General features: G+C 38.8%; 1 protein-coding gene across 7 annotated transcripts in view; it reads right to left on the bottom strand.

Annotated features, from left to right (window-relative positions):
- The window catches only part of SCML2 (Scm polycomb group protein like 2), a 98340-nt gene that overhangs the window by 63112 nt on the left and 16463 nt on the right, over nt 1–18765 (bottom strand). For 5 of the 7 annotated variants that reach the window (XM_068179968.1, XM_068179967.1, XM_068179971.1 and 2 more), the window contains exons 3-6: nt 15616–15684; nt 8992–9062; nt 4702–4936; nt 687–775 (exon numbers count right to left, since the gene is read on the bottom strand). In XM_068179968.1, the coding sequence (XP_068036069.1) occupies nt 687–775; nt 4702–4936; nt 8992–9062; nt 15616–15684 (464 nt within the window). The remainder of the gene's footprint in view (nt 1–686; nt 776–4701; nt 4937–8991; nt 9063–15615; nt 15685–18765) is intronic. The other 2 variants (XM_068179972.1, XM_068179973.1) reach the window with 1 other exon arrangement.

Here is an 18765-nt window from a genome sequence, read left to right as displayed (position 1 = left end):
CAGGCCTAAACCCAACTGTTTGATTTGCTGACATACCTCTCAGTATCACTCTTAGTATCCAAAAAGAACACACTCAGTGTGACAACAGGGTTTTATCACCTCAACAAAAAGTTGAACCAAGTCATTTAAATATTACTGTTACTTTTATATAATTTTCCATATTTCATAGTAACTTACTCAAGACTCATGTTTAAAAACCTGAATGGCTTTTTATGCTATTTTCAACTACTTTCTCACTACATTTGAAATGATGAGTGTGTGCCCAATGAAAATGTTTAACAAAACCTTTCCAAGCACTACTGTATTCCAATAGTTCTCATTCCCCATTGATTTTCTTTTACTCCTGTGCACATTCACATGACCACAGTGCTGTTAAGAAATGTGATATGCATTTTATCTAAAATCCATGAGACAAAAAAGGAGCAAACACAATTTTTCTAAATAGCACACCATACTTTGAAGTCTCAGCTCAGGAAAAGGAACAGCCCTCTCTAAGGACTAGAAGCAGATTCCTTTCTGTCTACTTCCATAGCATGTCAATCCAGTTCAAAGTAATTTTAAATAATAGTCTTGCTTTCCCTGTCTTTGCTGCAGACAACAGGGTAATATCATAGCATCCTTGTTAAAAAATGTAACCACAGACCAATTGATAAGAAGTTGTTTACTAGAAAAGCCTTTATTCTTACCTTCTTAAAGAATGCTGCAGGTGCCATTTCAGCTCCATTGAGAGTTCTTAAGAGAAACATTGGCCAAGAGGATGCATTCATCTGGAACCCTGAGGACAAACAAAAACCAAACAAACAGCCCTACTTTCAGCTTGTAAAATACAATAGGAGAAAAAGGTTATCAAGTCTGTTTCACTAATGCCTCATTCCCTCTATTTCAGACTTGGCCAGAATAGAAGCAGCTAGGAAGAAATGAACATGGTCGCTGTAGCTGCAGAAAGCTGTGTCATTCATTTCCATTCTGAGTGAGTTGCCTGCAAAATCACTCATCATAACGTCAGGCATTACAGATTAATTTCTAGGATTTAATGACATGCCAGTCCTAGTACAGGAGACCATTAGGTTGTCCCACAGAGTCTCTGGTCCAGTGGAACTTCCCTGGCACAAGCACCTAGCTTTCTCTTCAGGTTCTAACTCATTTATTGAGAAGATACTTTTTTATTTTTGAGAATATTGTTATTCTTTCACCAAACCACAGACAAAAAACCAGTGCAATTGGCTTTTCTTCCTTCTCTCATTAAAATAAATACATAAATAGCCATATAAACAAAGCATGCCCAAGAGTGAACAAAAAAAAGTAATTGTAATAAATCATGTATCATATTGAAAAACATAAACCAGATGGTCTTTCTATTTTATTATTCTTCATTAACAAGTGAATAAAAATCATAAACAACAATGAAATTTGTTTGAATGAACTACCTTATTCAAACAGAACAAAGGTTTGGCTGAAAACTTTCTTATTCCATATAATCTTCCCTCACAATCAACCACTTTCTAGTTAAAACGAAACAAACAAAAAATCCTTTTTCTTTCTTTGTTTTCCAAATGAATGTTTTTAAGTAATGAGTAAGATAACAGACATAGTGGACATTTTTTTCTGCTTCTTTAGCAGTTAGATGTCTGGAACAGTTCTGCAGAGAAACAGACATAATACAGCAAATAGGAATTTTTTCCACAAAGCAAATAGTACCATAATCTGCCAAGAGCTCATGAGTTCCCTCATAACTGATCTTTAACAATTGTCTTAAAAATCTGTAACAAGAAAAGTGGAATATATCTGCAATTCTTGATCAGTTAAACAATTCAGTCATTTAAAATTTGATTATATGCTATAATGGTTCTTGAGCTCATAGCTTTAAGCTATCTGCAGTAGAATAAACAGTTTTCAAGCCAGAACTACCCATGCACCACCTAAATTAATGCAGAGCTCCTATACGATAAATGGTGTCATAATTCGGGGACCACTGAGCTGATTTCAGGTCTGGTTTCATGCTAGTCTTTAGAAAACCTGAACACGTGTGGTTACTGAAACACAATATTCCCAACTAAGTAGCTCAGAAAAGATATACAGATAAGACAAGACAGAGGAGTGACAACTAAACAACAACTTCAATTAACTTCATTTGGCCCTTAAGCTGTCCTGGTAAAACTAGAGAAAATGCTATCTGCAACGTAATTTGCTCAGAACATTAAGGTCTCAACAACAAAGAGCTATGGAAAAGAGGCTGGGATAGGAACACTTTGCTGCAATAATCACTTTCTCAAAACCCTTGTGTAATATGCATAATAAAAGCCATGTAAAAATCAGGTAGGAGGGACTATTTTAGTTAGTTATTAGGACAGAAGTGGAACATTAGTATCCAGAAGGTTCTCTACTACTAAGGCAAAAAAAAAAATCCGCTGGTTAAATGTCTAACAGGAGGTAATTATACACCCAATTACCTCCCAGCTTTACCCAGGAACAGGATGCTGTGAAACTGCCAAAAAGGCTTTTTCAAAAATTTATCTAGGTATGCCAGAATGTTTGATTGCTGGAATTCAGCCTATCTCTAGAAAAATCTAGGGCAGGAGGGCCAAAATAGTGGCACTCACATTCTTTTCTGAATAATCAGCTATTGTTCAGAGGGCAGGTAAACTTACATGCCTGAGTGCAGGGAAACAGCTGCTTGTTAGGTGCTGCACTGCAGGCAGCCTGACCACTTAAGAGTAAGAAACAGTATCTGAGAGAGGGCATCAACCTTTCTACTGATGGTCATGGAAAGTTTCTCCTCTTAATTAATGACTGCCCCCATCATACATAACCAGAGTTGTTTTACTCATCACTCTGGCTTAAAAACACATTTTAAAAACTGCTGTGTTCATGTATGTGCAGCTGAAGGAACCACCATACTCTTCCATTTTTTTATACTGGTATCACTTCATTCATTCTAGAAGGTTATATCAAGAACTTCAGAGAGGTTAAACTGAGAAACTTCTTGGAAAAAAAGGAAAAAAACCCAACTTTTTCCTTGATGTCAGGAATTTCCAGTGTTTTCAATCAAAACCTCTATATATCCATTGAAAGAAGGTAAAAAAAAGCCCTTCTGGGCCAAACCGTATCTACCATAAGCAGTATTTTTCTAGACTGGCACCCTGGTTGCATTAATCTTCTTGTACTTCTGAAGAACCACAATAGCACAAAAATCCACCCTTATAATCTTAATCTTAATGGTTAAGTCAACTTTTCCTGTGTCTGTCCCTCTACAAGCAAATCAAGATTCATACTCTAGTGAAATGATACTTTTCACTTCATCTTTCAAACAGAAAACTGGAAGTTGCTTCCAAAGCAGGATGACAAGCATTTTGAGAGGCTACTGAGAGAAAGCATACCTATCCTCACTAAACCTCCAATAAGAATTCTCTAAGAATTACTGATGGCACCAAACCAGAAGTAGGTTCATAATCATAAGATGGAAAAGCAGCAGGAACCAATTTCTGTATACTGGTAATTTTAAAATTATTTTACAGTTTATTACTTTTATTATGTCTTGCATCTTCTAAAAATTACAGAAGATCCTAAGATAAAAGGGGAGAGAGTGCATGGGTAAATTTTGGTCATTATTCTTCCTCTTTTTTAAAAGCAAAGCTATTTGCAGATCATTGTGAAATCTTTAAATATTTCCACACATAGAAGTTTAAGCTATTGACAGATATGGTATAAGAATGCAGATCTAAATATACAAGTTAATCACAGCAAAAAAAGGCAACATCACATTTTAGTACTTCTAGCACTTCAGTCAAAGTTACCTCTGACCATTCAACAAGGACTTGCTCTGTAGAATTCCCTATTTAATAAACTTCCTCAGCAAGTCTAAACCCAAGCACTATTTCTCAGTTTGGGGAGACACAATGTTGTCACTCATACTGCTCGTGGAAGGCAAAGGAAGCTCTGCATGGTATTTCTAAGCATAAGAAAGCTATACCTTGTTCACAAGCATTCGTTGTGCACACAAACCAGCCATGACAAACTGATCTGACATTCCTGAACATATGTTGATTTGAGGCAATGAGAATACAATGCAGTCTAAGCCTGCAGTTTGCTAGAGCCCTGGAGTGCTGCTTTTACTACCTCCGAGTAAAAATTCAGAGCAGAATGCTACAATTCTGCACTAACCCACCGTATGCTGCCTGTCCTAGAACACAATTTGCTCAGTGCCCAAGGAAACATCCTGACTGCCCTGCAGGGGTGTGCTTTCAGCAGCCCCGCCGAAGCTTCCCAGGCCCGCAGCAGCCAGTGCCCTTTTGTGAGCTGCTTGGATGCACTGATGAAGAGTAAAGGGGCAATCTGGCTTTCTCCAGTTCTTTCCAAGGGCTCCCAACAGGAACACGCATGGCATCATGTAACAAAACACTGTATACACACACACCAGGCAGGCTGTGTGTGAGGGAACATTTACAGAATGGGCACATTTAAGATTAAGGGCCTATTAATAAACACCAACAACAAAAAAACCTGCTCATTCTTTTGTCAGAAGAATGAAAAAATAAGAAAAAGCCACAATTCACTTAGCCAGAATTAGTTTACTTACCTCTTTTTCAATTAAATAACAGTTTGGTGAGATGTTCATACCATTGAATTTGCCAAGACAAAAAGGTAAATTTGACTTTCTGAAAACAATACTACACACATTTGGTCAACACCTTTGTTACTTACCAAGTGGAGGCTGGAGCATGCCCCCTTTCTTTTCACAGGTCCCAATGGGCTGTATGTCTGAGGAATCCACAAGCCTCCAGAAATCATTTTTGTTGTCACTCCCATCGAGCCGCAACCTTAGCCTGGCACCAGTGATTCCAATGACGGTAGCGATACAAACTGAGGTGACATTGCGAGGATCATGGGCTTCCAGTTTCATACCAACTTTGAAATCGTTCGTAGGCGGAATTCTAGACTACAATAAAAGGTAAAAGGCTTTTTCATATTGTTGTTAATATTGCTAAATTTACCAGCCAGTTCAATAGACAGCTTTATTTCCTCCAAACTTAGCATGAAAATGATAAATATGAAGAAGCTTTTAAACTTTTGAGTGTCTAGCAGCCAAGTCAGAAAAGGCAACTGGATAACCTACCAACTGCATAAGCAAGATTGATTTCTAAAAAGATAGGGATGCTACGTAGGGTAACAAGGGAATTGTTATGCAGATATGAACACAAGAGTGAAGTGAATGGAATACAAGGACATTAGGAAACATGGCATTCAACTCAAAAAACCCAAAAAACCAAAACACAAACCAACACACACATCCAAAAAAAATTCCCAACTACAAGGTTTATTAGCTTCCAATTCAAAAGAAATAATTATCCTCATTGTAATAATATTTTGGAAATCTAAACAAAATTTGGACCCTTCTGTATCAAAAAAAAAGGTTACATTACAAACAAAGAAGACAGAAAAAGGAGTTAGTGTTAGCATTTTAAGAAAGAAAATGGTCCTAAAATCGTATAAAACTTCTGTGCTAATACAAAAACTGTAGATTATGCTTATTCGTAGAGAACTGAATATAATCACAAACATACAATGCAATGCCAATTTAATTAGCACAGGGAAAAGAAATGTGTCAAATGCAATTTGGTCGTTAGGCAGAACTTTTTGTCACATGCAAAAGATGAACACAAGAGGGTATTTTTTTACTCATGTATCAACACACTACAGGCAAAGATTGACTGGATTGCAGTCTGATTACTTGCCTTCTGTTATATTGCAGGCAAATGACATGTAATGATGTTTAAAGCCTTGTCTTAACATTAACTGGGATGGAATGACTCTCACTTTTCTCTTTACTAGTCTCCTCATTTCCAGCCGAAATTTTATTGATTGAATTTTTGGCCAACATTATAATTTAACTTATTTTTACACTTTAGCAAATAAAACCAAAAGCTACAACTGACTCTTTCTCAGTACCTTTTCAACAATGTAAATAAGTCAAGCACTGAAATTTCTCTTAAGAGATGATGACTATTCTCCTATCACCCTGGAAACTCTTTTCTGCAACTCTTCAGTACAAAGTTGTTTTTGAATACAGGCACCCAGAACTGTAAGCAGCCTTCCCCATGACATTTAAACCCAGCAGCTACCCCATGCAGACTAACACAGTCTGACTCCTAATACAGGAGGCACGTTAGGACACCCAAAAGCACAGGCACTCACACTCACAGGACTCCTACGTCCCCTTGCGCCTGCCTGACCAGGTCAGGTGGGGATCTCACAGCAAGGAGACGAAGTGCACTTACCTGTCTGCAGACATAGGAAAAGACAGGAGAAATCTGCTCCTGCAACAAGTGTTAGTGATATTTTTTCTCCACCACATTTAAATGTCCAAAATACATCTTGCTCTACTTGCTATATTGTGCAGGTGCACTATTTACAACACACCCTAGATCAACAGCAGGAACCCTGGAGAAGCCTGAGCCCAAAAGCCAAAGAGGCGAGCAAAATTCAGTGAGCATTTGCCAGTGCTGAACTCAGACAGCAGGCTGGCTGAAAGGGGAGCCCAAGCATATTAAATTTAAAGGGCAATTCAATTTCAGGATATTGCTTGTCAAGCTGTTATTTTGTACAACATGGAAAAGCAACAGAAATGGAGAAACTGGGGAGCTTGTTTCTTTGTTTATGGAGAAGATGAGCTCGTTTAAATACCAACAACTCAAGGCATTCTACCAAAAAGGTAAGTCCTCCATGCTGGTTTTTCTTTAAATAAAATAACAAAACCTCGCTCAGTAACAGCTTTGCTTTCAGTTCTGTTCTAACCACAAGGGACTGAGCTTTTACATTTAAAAGTTTCAACTGCTTGGGAAAAAGTTTTAGGGCAAGAAAAAGGAATATGAAGTGCATTGAATTTTTAAGTAGTTATTAAAAACAACTCAAAACAACAGATAAAACACCTTCTAAATTAAGATAAATACTTTAATCAATTTCCATTATCTGTCTGTGTCTTAATTTATGGTATAAGCTTTAATTTATTGTTCCTCAAGTAATTTTTAATTACTACAAAATTTAAACTTTTTAAATTCCCACAGGTCACAAATTCTGGAGGTAACTGTCAAATTAATTTTCTTGCTGCTCTTATTTTCTGGCTGGTCACAGCAACGTATTTCTTTGCATTACACAAAGTAATAATGACATGTACAATTCATGCCTAACCCAATAAAAGTCAAATTAGTACTAAACAAAGCACAAGCACTTTAGGTTCAAAAAACTGCAAACATTATTTAGTGAGAGGATCTAGCTCTGCACTTATCACCATTGCATATCACTTTCTACTTAAAGGTCAACTCTTAAAAAAATGAAAATCTGCATATGCAAATTGTTTTGAAATTTGCTGTGCACATAAATCAAAGCTCTTCTTTCCAACTCACACACTCCTTAAGCAATCCAGGTCACATGGATTTATCTCTGTCAATGCATGTCACCTAAGCACCTCTACTCCAGGCATTATTTGGTTGCTCAGTTCAGACTTCTCGAGCATTACTAGGCAAGAGGAAAATGCAAGAAAGACACATGGAAAGGCTTTTGAACAGCTTTCTGCAGTAGTTATATTCCTTGGGAGCATACACTCTGGTCATGGTGGCTTATGTCTGTGAGTATGGCATTAACCTCAGAAAGATCCAGGGACAACATACTATCCTCTGCCTCTACCCAGGAGGAGTTTGAGGTGTCTGCCTGGTGAAAAACACATTCTGTGAAATTATTTTCTGCAGCTCCACTCAGAGCCATGGACACCAGTGTTTTTAGCCACCTCTCACTGAAAGCAGCATGTGAGGCCTCTTTCCCTTTATCCTCATCTGCAAAGAACAAGCTGAGATTCAAGATCTAGCATGAGGAAATGCTACCACGTGTGTTTCTCTCTCCTAATTCTCCATTCCTCCAACTGCTTCAGATTCACCGAGTGATGGTTCCTCTCCTTCGCAGACTATTCAATTCATGCTGCTTCTCATTTGGGCCCCCACTAGAGGCCAGTATCATTTACAGTACAATCAGACCACCAACAGACCCTAGAAAACAATTTCAAAACATGCCCAAGCCACTAAACTACACATGGATTGCTTGTCACACCTATTACACTTCTATGAACCCGAACAATCCAATTCCTTAGCAACTATCTTTATAACAAAGTGAGGGCACACAGACCAAAATGAATCCTATTTAACTTTACACAGACAAGATACACCTCAGCTTGGGAAAACAGAGAGAAAGATGCCTGAAGAGATCGACTCAGTCTCCAGAGGGCTGAACAACTGGAGGTCATTAGCTTACACAAGATGGTAGATTTAAACTGCATCTGCAAATAGATACTAAGTCATCAGGTAGGGGGGATGAAACTTGTAGGGTATGGAGTAATACAAAATAGTACATGAAACATCGTAATTCCAGTATTTCCTTTGTATTCCCATATATTCCACTTGAATTTTTTTTTTTTTTTAGTATCTGTTACCCCTAAGTAGAAAGCACTCTGTTCAGAAAGAGACAAAAATTAAACATATTAGAGATCCAGGAAAAAAGTGGTGACTCAACTCTACTACACACACATCTTATAGCTAGACAGAATTGAAAGAAATCTTTCAAAAATGGGGCAAAACTCCTCTGACAATCAGCCAAATTTTTAATGCTCACTAAAACCATGGCAGCGCTAAGATTATTGAACAAAAGTAGAAAACATTTTTGAACACTGACAAAGCTATCTGTTTTCATTAAGTAGTATTTTTTTAAAGGAAAACAGAGTTCAAAGACACAATTTTAATGAAACCCTCAAAATTTGGCTCGAGGCAGAAACCAAGAATGAAAAGCTTCCGTAGCTAGTAACTGCCAAAACTGTAAGCTACTGATAACTACAGATGAAAAGAAGTCAAATGGGAAGTCTGCAAGCAGTCTAAATGAGAAGGTTTTCCTAGGATCACCCTGTAACAGGCATACAATACACACACACTTGCAAAATAATATCTGGCATACCTGTCTGAAACAATGCAGAGGGGCAGCTACTGATTCAGTCTCTTTCAGATAATCATCCCAATTAAACTGTTCTGGAAGACATAAGATAAAAAAATACATATACAAACTTATAAAAAAAGGAATTTAAATTAAATGAAGATTTGAGGAAAGAAAGGCACAGAAAACCCTATCTTGTAGAATACATTTTCTCAAGAGCAGAATCATTCTCAAATGGAAAATCCATCTCTGAAATACATACAGACCTTGAAGGAGCTACAAAAGTAATGTTAATTTACAGGGGTGAACAGACAATAGGCAAAATTAATATAAACCTTTCTTCAATTATTTTTTCTACATGTTAAATGATCCAAGTCAGAATATCTAGATTCAATTCTCTGCATAAGGAACTCCCAAGCATCCTTATATAAATCACATTAGCTTTCCTATATCTTAGTTTCCCTAGCAGTAGGGTTGATAGGATAACCTCATATGAGTACTGAGATGATATACATTGAAAAACAGAGACACGTGGATACTGTTAAAATGTATGTTATAAACACTATCCACTAAAAAGCAAGAAGATTAGCACAACCTTCCAACTGCATCTTTGTCTCTTTTTATCTGAAATCACATAAAGGTTTCTTTTTGTAAAATATCATGTAATATGGCATAGATAGGTAAACATTATGGCAATGTTAAGTAACAAAATCATGGTATTTTTTCCAGTGTCATTGTTTATGCGTATGGGCAAGTGGATTCTGCATTTGATTTAATTAGTGTTACCAGCTTTGCATGAATGGAAAAATATGAAGTACCAACATCAAAGATACAAGCAAGCATATTAACTATCTTAATATAAAGTGTAAGAGAAAAACTACAATGGCTACAGCTAATATTTTTGTTACTAAATTATCTGAGTGAGCTCTTTTGCTTATTTTTCTTGTTCGGGCAGCTGGCATCTTTCTGATGTTCCTGAAAAATAAGGCACTGGTGATCCCAAAATGATGCAGTGATGCCACCCAGCGGCTCAGCAACAGCCACTCAAAAGGCCTAATGCAAAATCCTTGGGGATGATGGAGAGCTTGCTCCAGGTGTGTGTTCCAAAAAGGCCACTGGGCACAGACACTTAAACACATATCTGCAGTTTTCAGGAGAGAGGAGAAGCAAAGAAACAATCAGAAAATGGCAGTATTTTCCAGCACTTGCACACAGCTTCTCTGTGTGGCTCAAACCCAGAGTCTTCCTGCAGTAGGACAGCATTCAGCTGACAATATCAAGTGCCTCAAGCAAAAGGGAACCTTGGCCTGCTTGAGGTCCTGGGCTTTGGTGAAACAGACTCAAAAGTGTACGAGTCATTTGTACTTGCTGCTGCAGAAGCCATGTGCTTGTCAGCAATGTGAGAAGTCAGTAACAAGTCAGTAAAATGTCAAAAGCTGTTAATTTGGTTGTCTGGAATATATGCAGGCTGGTAACAAAGACACTTTTTTACAACATCTTGGAATTCCACCTATTTTGGAATGAAAATTTTTTTTACACATTTATATAGTAACACTGATTTTGTATTACTTACAATAGGCAGGACACATTAACTTAAGCATACATTTGAATTTCAGAAAGGCCAAAATAGCTCTTCAGAGCTTTCCCCAGAAAGTAGTCTCCAGATTTGTTTCTCTTTTCATTAACAAGCCAAGGAGGGTGCGAAAATTAAATATTATTAACTATTATTAACTGATAGCAAGGTTTTATCTTATAAAAATTCATTCTTGGACTCTAATAATAAAGCTGCCACTTCAGGCTGCCTTCTGATTAAAAAAAAAAAAAAGTCTTTTAATCAGGGTTTACCTTAGTAAAGTACCTAATTCTACATAATTAAATCTAGTCAAAAGAAAACCTTAGTTGTGTCCCAGCTGTCTCAGATCCAGCATGATGTAAAAGCTGTAGTCACGCATAGCCTCATTGTGTTAAAGACTGTACAAATACAAATACTTCAGTGATGTCACATTTACCAGGACAAACCGTCATTCACCTCCTCCAAAAAAATATATAGTAACTTTTCCCAAATTATCTGAATTTTAATAACAGGATGGTAAATTTTGTGGGGCAACCAAAAATACAGAGGGAATGAAACAGTTTTGTTTTTTCAAGGGAACATTTACTAGAAAGACACAGAAGGAAACAGAACATTTACTAGAAAGACACAGAAGGTAAGAAGCCAGCTACAGATAAAGCCAAGAGGAAAACAGCATTACAAAGCTCTTTGCTTTAAATCCTGGCTATCAAAAGCTCTTGTATCAAGCAGTAATGTCCTGGAGTTAAAATTAGAAGCTCTCCACCTGTGAAGATACACTGTATTAAATTAGAGTCAAGCTCTCAGAGATGGTGCTAATTATCATTTAATTACTGCAGTCATAGACATAGGAGACACATGTATGTTTGCAACATACAAGATGCAACTCTAGAAAGAAAAGCACATTAAAAAATATCTACATGAAAGTGTTCCTGTATTCTCATTGTGCACATGTAAAGAAGGAATTGTATTATACATATTTCTAATTCTAAAGACCCTAAAAATATGCAGCTTCTGACAACTAGAAATCCTCAAGGAAATTAGCTCATACTAAATAATTTAATGTGCATTTCTCTTAATACTCAAATCTGCAGGCTGAATAAAATAGCTTAAAAGACTGTTATGCATCAACCACAACTTTATAACCCACCAGGAAAGTGAAAACTAGAGAGAAAAAGAAAATTTTATGCTGAAGAACAAACCAGCATATACTGGAAATGGAACAAAACAAAACCCAAACCAGAATGTAACTAGAACCTTTTGTAAATGAAAAAAATATTAGTTTAAAACCCGCATAGAAGTGAGGCTCTTAAACAGTGATTCAAAACAAGCAGCAATGGCAAAAAGCCTGACTAATTTAAAAATGGTGGGACTGAGTTCATGTCACAGTTGCTTGCATTACTGGCACTGACCCAGAGCATCAATGACCCTTGATGCTCTCTGCAATGCTGTATCAATACCCTATCACTTCTTGTCAAACCTGACAATTCCAAAGTAACTCAAGCTAGAAAGGGCCTCGGGAGGTCTCTAGCTCAGCCTCCTGCTCCTCCAGGGTTCCATCAGACTCAATGTGAAGATTTCCTCATCAAGGAGGAATTTCTTATGCTCCAGCCAGTACTTGTCACTTCTCCTTCCACAGTGGCTCCAAGAGGAGCCTGTCTCTGTCCCCTTTCCATCCACCTGACAGGCAGTTGAAGACAGCGTGACCATCTCCCATAAGCTTTCTTTTCTTTTAGCTGAAAAAGAAACATTTCTTCTGGTTTCAGTACCAGGTTTTTGCGTTCCGGCTCCTTCAATTTTTTGCAGGACTTCAAGCCAGCCTACTACAGTACAGCAGTGCCTTCCTTGTACTGTGCAGCTCAAAACCGAAGACAGCTCTCCAGACAGAGTCTCCCAAATTCCCCAAAGCAGTGAACGCCTCCTCGCAGCCCTGCCCGCAGGATCCCTTTGCAGTTGAGCTCTTTGGCCACAAGAGCTCGCTGCTGGCCCACACTCAGCTGCTGCCTGCCGGGCTCCGGTCAGCCCGCGGCCGAGGAGGACTCTCCGCTCACCACCGAGTCTCAGCGCCGTCCTGCCATTCCATCCCCCAGCACCGGCAAGTCCATCCGAAGGGCAGTCCTGCCTTCCAGCCTACTGGCTACTCCTCCCCACGAGATGCTGCCCACAAACTGGTCTGGCAGTGTGTTCTGGCCAATCGGACCCCTCTGACAGTAAGGCATAAAACAGCATCAGCCCTAATACTGACCTCTAAGAAATGCCACTAGCTACCATCCGACAGGTGAACCTTGCACAGCCTGACGGTCCAGTTAATTCTTCATCCACCTATCCAAACCACACCTCACCAGTTTGGCTGAAAGGACACTACAGAAACTGTACAGAAAGCTTTGCTAAAGTTGATATGAACAACATCCATTGCTCTCCCTTGTTTCCAGAGTAACTGAGCACAAAAGGCAATCAGTCATGCGCAGTTCACACTTGGCAAATCTACCTCCACTGTTCCTAACCTCATAGTTTTCCTTTATTTGCTTGGAAATGGTTTACAGAAATATTTTCTTTATAGTCTTCCTGAAGACTTAGATTGGGTAGGCCAGCCTACCTGGCCAGCCTGTAATTCCCCAGGTGCTCCTGTCTTGTCCTTCTTGACAGTGCATACTATTTGACCTTTTCCAGCCATGGAGAAACTTCCTCAATCACTACAAGTTCTCCAAAAGAAGTGAGAAGCCTCTTTGTTACATCAGTCCCCTGCCTCAGCACCCCTGGAGGTGTCACATCTGCTGCCACGAATAAGTGAATGCCCAATTTGTTGAAGTGCTCTCCATCTTTTTTCACCATATGTAATTCTCCAGTTTAGTGTAAGTCCAAAATTTTGCAAAAATTTGATTGAAGATTTAAACTATGAATTGTCACTTGCAGATTGGTACAATTTAAGGTCCTGGTTTATTCAGGTTGATATAATACAGTATCACCGTAGCCTAAACACTGTTTGGGCAGATGGAACATGTTGTGTCTTCTCAGACCACTCCTAGGTTCCCTTGGCACCCATCTGAAACTTTGGACATGGAGATGCCTCTTTTGTAGTCTTCATACCACAATCTTTCTTCTTCAAAGATGAGATTTCCTTATAATTTTTCTTCACACACTCTTGCAAATACAGCAGTTTAAGTGTAAGGTATTTCATGTTCCACTTTACACCTTGTACCTCTTTCTATATGTTGTGATCCTTCAATTAGAATTTTTCTCCTCCTTGTGTCTTTCTCTACTCACTCGAGTCTACTTTTTTAACCCATTCTTCTCACACCTCTGTATCTCCTCTTCAACTTTTCCTATCACACATTCCCCTGGAAACTCTGGAGACTTCCCAGTTGTTAGCCCAAAGCATTGTATGGCATCTTCATCTAGCATCAAGAGGCTCTTTCCGCTCCTTTGCCACCAACAAGCAACAACATGGAATAAAAATTATTTCATCTGTAGAAAAGCAGAGATCTTGCAAGAAACTCCTCTCTGTTTGACAAAGCTGAGCCTAGATTTCATGAAGAAGTTCAGTTCTCAGACACTAGGTTAACAGCACAGACCAAGTCAAGAACATGGAACACAGAATAAGGCTTGCCTGCTTAGCACTGCTTCTCCACAAAGCTTTGTCAACACCTTGCTCTCAACTGCAGGAGGAGGCAGGGATATTTTCCAGTGACTCATGAAATATGGGTATCTTATCCACAAATGAAGAGCACTTTGCTGGTGGGGGAGTGCCTTACAGCACTCTGTCTGTCATGTCAGACAACATTATTTAAAACAGACACACTGAGTCCAGTTTGACTGGAGCTCCTTTCACACTGCGGAAGACGGGAAAAGACAAATATGCTTCTTTTTCTGGCTCAAAGTAACAGGGACAAATGACGATGACAGGTTGCCTGCACAGATTGTGGATTCTCCTCCCCTGGAGATACTCCTAAGTTTTCTGGACATAATCCTGAGAAACGTGCTCTAGGGGATCCTGCTTGAGCAGCAGGTTGGACTACAGTGACTTCCAGTGGTTGCTTCCAACCTTACCCATTCTGTGATGGCCAGAACCCAAATAAATGAAAAAATTAGCTCTGGCAAATGTAACAGCTGAAGGCTGTACTATGACTAGTATTGTATCTGTTTTGCTAAGTCATTACCTCAGTTACCCAGCTAATGTGACAGTATCCTGGTATGTTTCATCAGTGACTATGCTACTTGTCTCCACTGGTACCCAAGAACCAGACAATCTATCAGGAGTCAGAGAAAAGCGAGCAGAGTGAGAGTTTAAACAATTCAGTGTCATTTTTTCAAGAACTCCTGAAGAGATTTTGTACTTTAGTCAATACTACTCATGACATTTCTTACTGTCCCAAATTCAGACAAACAACGTGAACATGCAAAGCATATCTAAGGATGTTGCTGTTGTCTCACTGCAGCCCACCATAGAAGCTACCCTGACAGCAATCTCGTGTATACACTGCCTTATGGCACCTGCTGTGCACAGTAGAGGCTAAGTTAGCCAAGAATCTGGATCATTTCTGGTAAGTGTGCACTTTTTCCTCAGTTTACTAAAAAAAACCCACAAATTTTGCTAGCACATCAATTATTTAAAGTGAAATTACAATCCCAGGCAATTTAATCCAGTTAGCAATCCTAAAAATTCAAGACTATTAAACTGAAAATCCTTCTTTTGGCACCAGGAAACACATTAAGGAAATAGCGGTAACTGCAGCAGAAAAGGCATGAGACTGAGAAATACATGATGAGAAGAACAGACAAATCAGTAAAGGTTTAAAAATAATAAAGTTTACACAGCATCTTTGATTGTACATACAAAGAGTACTTATCTTGGCTAGTAAAACTAGCAGGTTCAACTCAAGTAGTTTCAACCATCACTTTCTATACCAAAACACACTTTCCTAACAGCTAGACAAAAGCAAAGATATGTTTTTGACTATCCACCATAATAACCCAAGAGATTCCAACAAGAAAAAGAAGTCAGAAAATAGTACAATCCAAACACATACATTTTCTTTTAGAGTACCTTTAACTAAGAACCTGACAGCTGCAATACCTACCACTTTTTAAAGATGGGTTGTTTGCCTGCTGATTCTTTCCATCTTTCTCTTTTTTAATATTCTTTGAATCTAAAAGACAAGATTCCATTACATAATAAATGTAATATTCACATCATAACTATGTCCAGCATAACACAGAATGCTTTCAAACAATACAGAATATTTTGTTGACTTTATTTTATTCATTTCAGTACATAATCAAAAAGGTATATAAATTTAATCACCACACTATTTTCCCTTCAAAATATATTGAAAAGTACAGCATGAAAAAGCAGAGTTTTTGACTACTTTTTATAAATTATTAGAATAAATCTAGTTGCAGAATACAGAATATCAGCTCCACAGACAGCAATCCTGTCCTATTTTTAAACAGTTTTACTTAAACCTACACAAAATTTGAGATCCTAAAGATCACGGGATATCTTTATACGTCTGGTTATACACAGATCACTCTGAACTGAGAAACAAGGAAAAAAACAAACCCATCCTAAAACCATATTTCTGAGTTAAAGATTTCATTCTATACTGAGATTCTTTAATACTCAATATTCTCAATATAAAATTCTCAAATACTCAAAGCCGCTATCTCAGCACACATCAGTCATTTAAAAGAATCACTCAGAAGAATCGACCTTCTCTATCATTAATCTTGGCACATACTCAGAAAGGGGTCTGCCATATTTCATTTCTGATGGATTTCAGCAGGTATGAGAGATGCTATAATGGAGAAGACTGACAGAGACAGTTCCACTCACTCCTTTTAAAATACATTGTTTGGTGACCTGCTTTTGACACTCATGGACTTGAGTGCAATTCAAATACAATACCAACCTCAATATCAACCTCAAATACAGTATCAACAAAAATGCAAGTACACTTTCAGATCTAAAAAGCCTTTTTGTTTTTACCAAGGTCTGCATAGGAGAATAACCCTCTTGGTCTGCAAATGCCTCACTACTGGGAATGGGGTAGCTCCTCTAGTTAGGCTTGTGCCTAGCTCACACCTTGGGTTATCCCACTTAGCCCGAACTGGTACAGCTGAAGGGAAGGCTCACTTTTACTGCAAGATTGCATTAGCAGCCAATTTTTAGTAGCTGTATTCACTCACTTTTAAGTCTACAGCTACTGATTGGCTTGCTCTTGAAATAAAAGCACTCCTGACCTAGAATGTGAAGCATTTGGTGACAGAAACTCTTGAAATATAATGAATTGCTCTGCAGCAAAGACTAAGTCCTAACAGTGTTTCTTTTTTGTAAGTAAAGCATTTCTTGATACATACTGACAAGCAATGTGTGGTGTTCAGCACTTCCACCTCACATATTTCATTATCAGGAAATTGCCACATAATGCAAGAGCTGAGTCATGACAGTTCTCTGTCACCAGTCCCAAAATCCTCCCCTACCACTCAGTGAGGAGAAGATAAGGCCATCCACATGGTTCTGTGCTTGGTAGGATGTGATGCTCCTTTGGTCAGAGCACAGCAATGGCCAGGGCACCCTTGGGGGATGGCCAGGCAGGCCCTTGCAATCCAGAGCCACCCCATCACTCTGTCCAGGAGCTACCAGGGGCGTGGCACTGGGGGCAGCCCCAGCACTGGTGGCCATGCCAGGAGACAGACTGCAGCTGGGATGTGACATGGGGCCAGGGCTGTGGGGATCTGGAGACTGGCCCTGCTGCAGCATCAGTGGGGCAGGGGCTCACAAGGGGCCCTGGGCAGAGCAGGTGGAGGCCCCAGATGAGTCAGGGTCATTAAAACCTATTAGTGTACTCAGGACCACCAGACCTTCCAAGAATAATCCAGACTTCACAGTCCTACAAAATCAATGCACAGCTTACATAACTGCTCAAGATACACTGCAAAAATACCACCCTTTTCTCCTAAAGCAGACATGGGCAGAACTCCAAGTCCTTTGAAAAGGAAACAAAATGCTATGTTTACTCTTTGAGTTAATCTTCTTTCTTGACTTATATGCTCTCTCTTTTGGAAGAAGTTTGCTTTGGAAAATGTTCTATTATATATGTTCCTGAAAAAAAGGTGCTTATGAAGGTCAACTTCAGATGGAACTGCTGAAATTATTTGGGACAGTGCCTACAGAGCTCTAACCCCAATACTTCCCCACCAGTAGGGCTTTATCCCATACAAGTGGATACCCTACAACTACTTGTGGGAATCTCAGAAGGGATAATGCTAAAACTAGTTCAGTAACACCGTAAAGATGCAAGGCTAATGTTCACCTTCTCCATCCTACAGGTCAAAATATATTTCATCCAGCCTCTTTGGGATTGAGCTGAATCCAGCTAATTTTCTACTGGGAGCTAGCAATCAACAGCAGGACCTTTTGCCACGTTCTATAACCTCAGTCAGTATTTCCCACAAACAGTCATGGTACTAAGGCAGACATCAGGCTGTCAGCTTGCAGAACAAATAACTTCCCAATCTGACTATGTCCAAAAAGGAAATCAATAATCTCTTATGTGGAACTCCTCTGAAAGTAGAGAACTAATAATTGCTTCCTGCAAACACCCAAAGCTTGAAAGGACAAAGTCATGAAAGAGTACCTTCCAAAGAGTGCCAGATTAAAAACAAGATGACAGCTTTTCGTGATGAGAGACATCAAGAACAGGTGAAAGAATGTGAAAAATTGCAGCCTGGACACCACATGTGTTCTTGCTGACAATGACTTAATGAATTATTTATTCCCTGTACCAGCTAGCTTTAGTGCCTCTTTCGAAAATATCACAGCAAATATGAAAGTTGTAACAAAACACTCTTGGCAACATATTTTTCTTATCAGCCTTTAGAAAACTACAAGAAAAGAAGATATGATTATTGAGAAGTGGATTTCTCAACAGCATTTTAAGCAACTGTTTCATCTGAGGTAGAGGCATTTTCATTCACAGTAAACACAAAGTACTGTCACTGGTTTTAGATGGTAGGAAATCTTCTCTTTAAAAAGCACAAATAAATCTCCCCCAGCATATGCAGAAGCGTCCAAGAATAAGTCTGAATAAAACCAAGATTGCTTTCAAAGGAACCCCTTGCTTTGATGCATTCCAACCTTCATCAGTGGGAAGCTGGGAATACCATTACAAAGCTGGAGTGTTTTGTCTAAAGAGATGCAAAGATACTTGCAGGAAGAATTACCAACC

Source organism: Anomalospiza imberbis, chromosome 2 (assembly GCF_031753505.1).
Source record: "Anomalospiza imberbis isolate Cuckoo-Finch-1a 21T00152 chromosome 2, ASM3175350v1, whole genome shotgun sequence".
In the NCBI taxonomy this organism is placed as follows: Eukaryota; Metazoa; Chordata; class Aves; order Passeriformes; family Viduidae; genus Anomalospiza; species Anomalospiza imberbis.
This window is presented reverse-complemented; position numbering and strand designations above follow the sequence as displayed.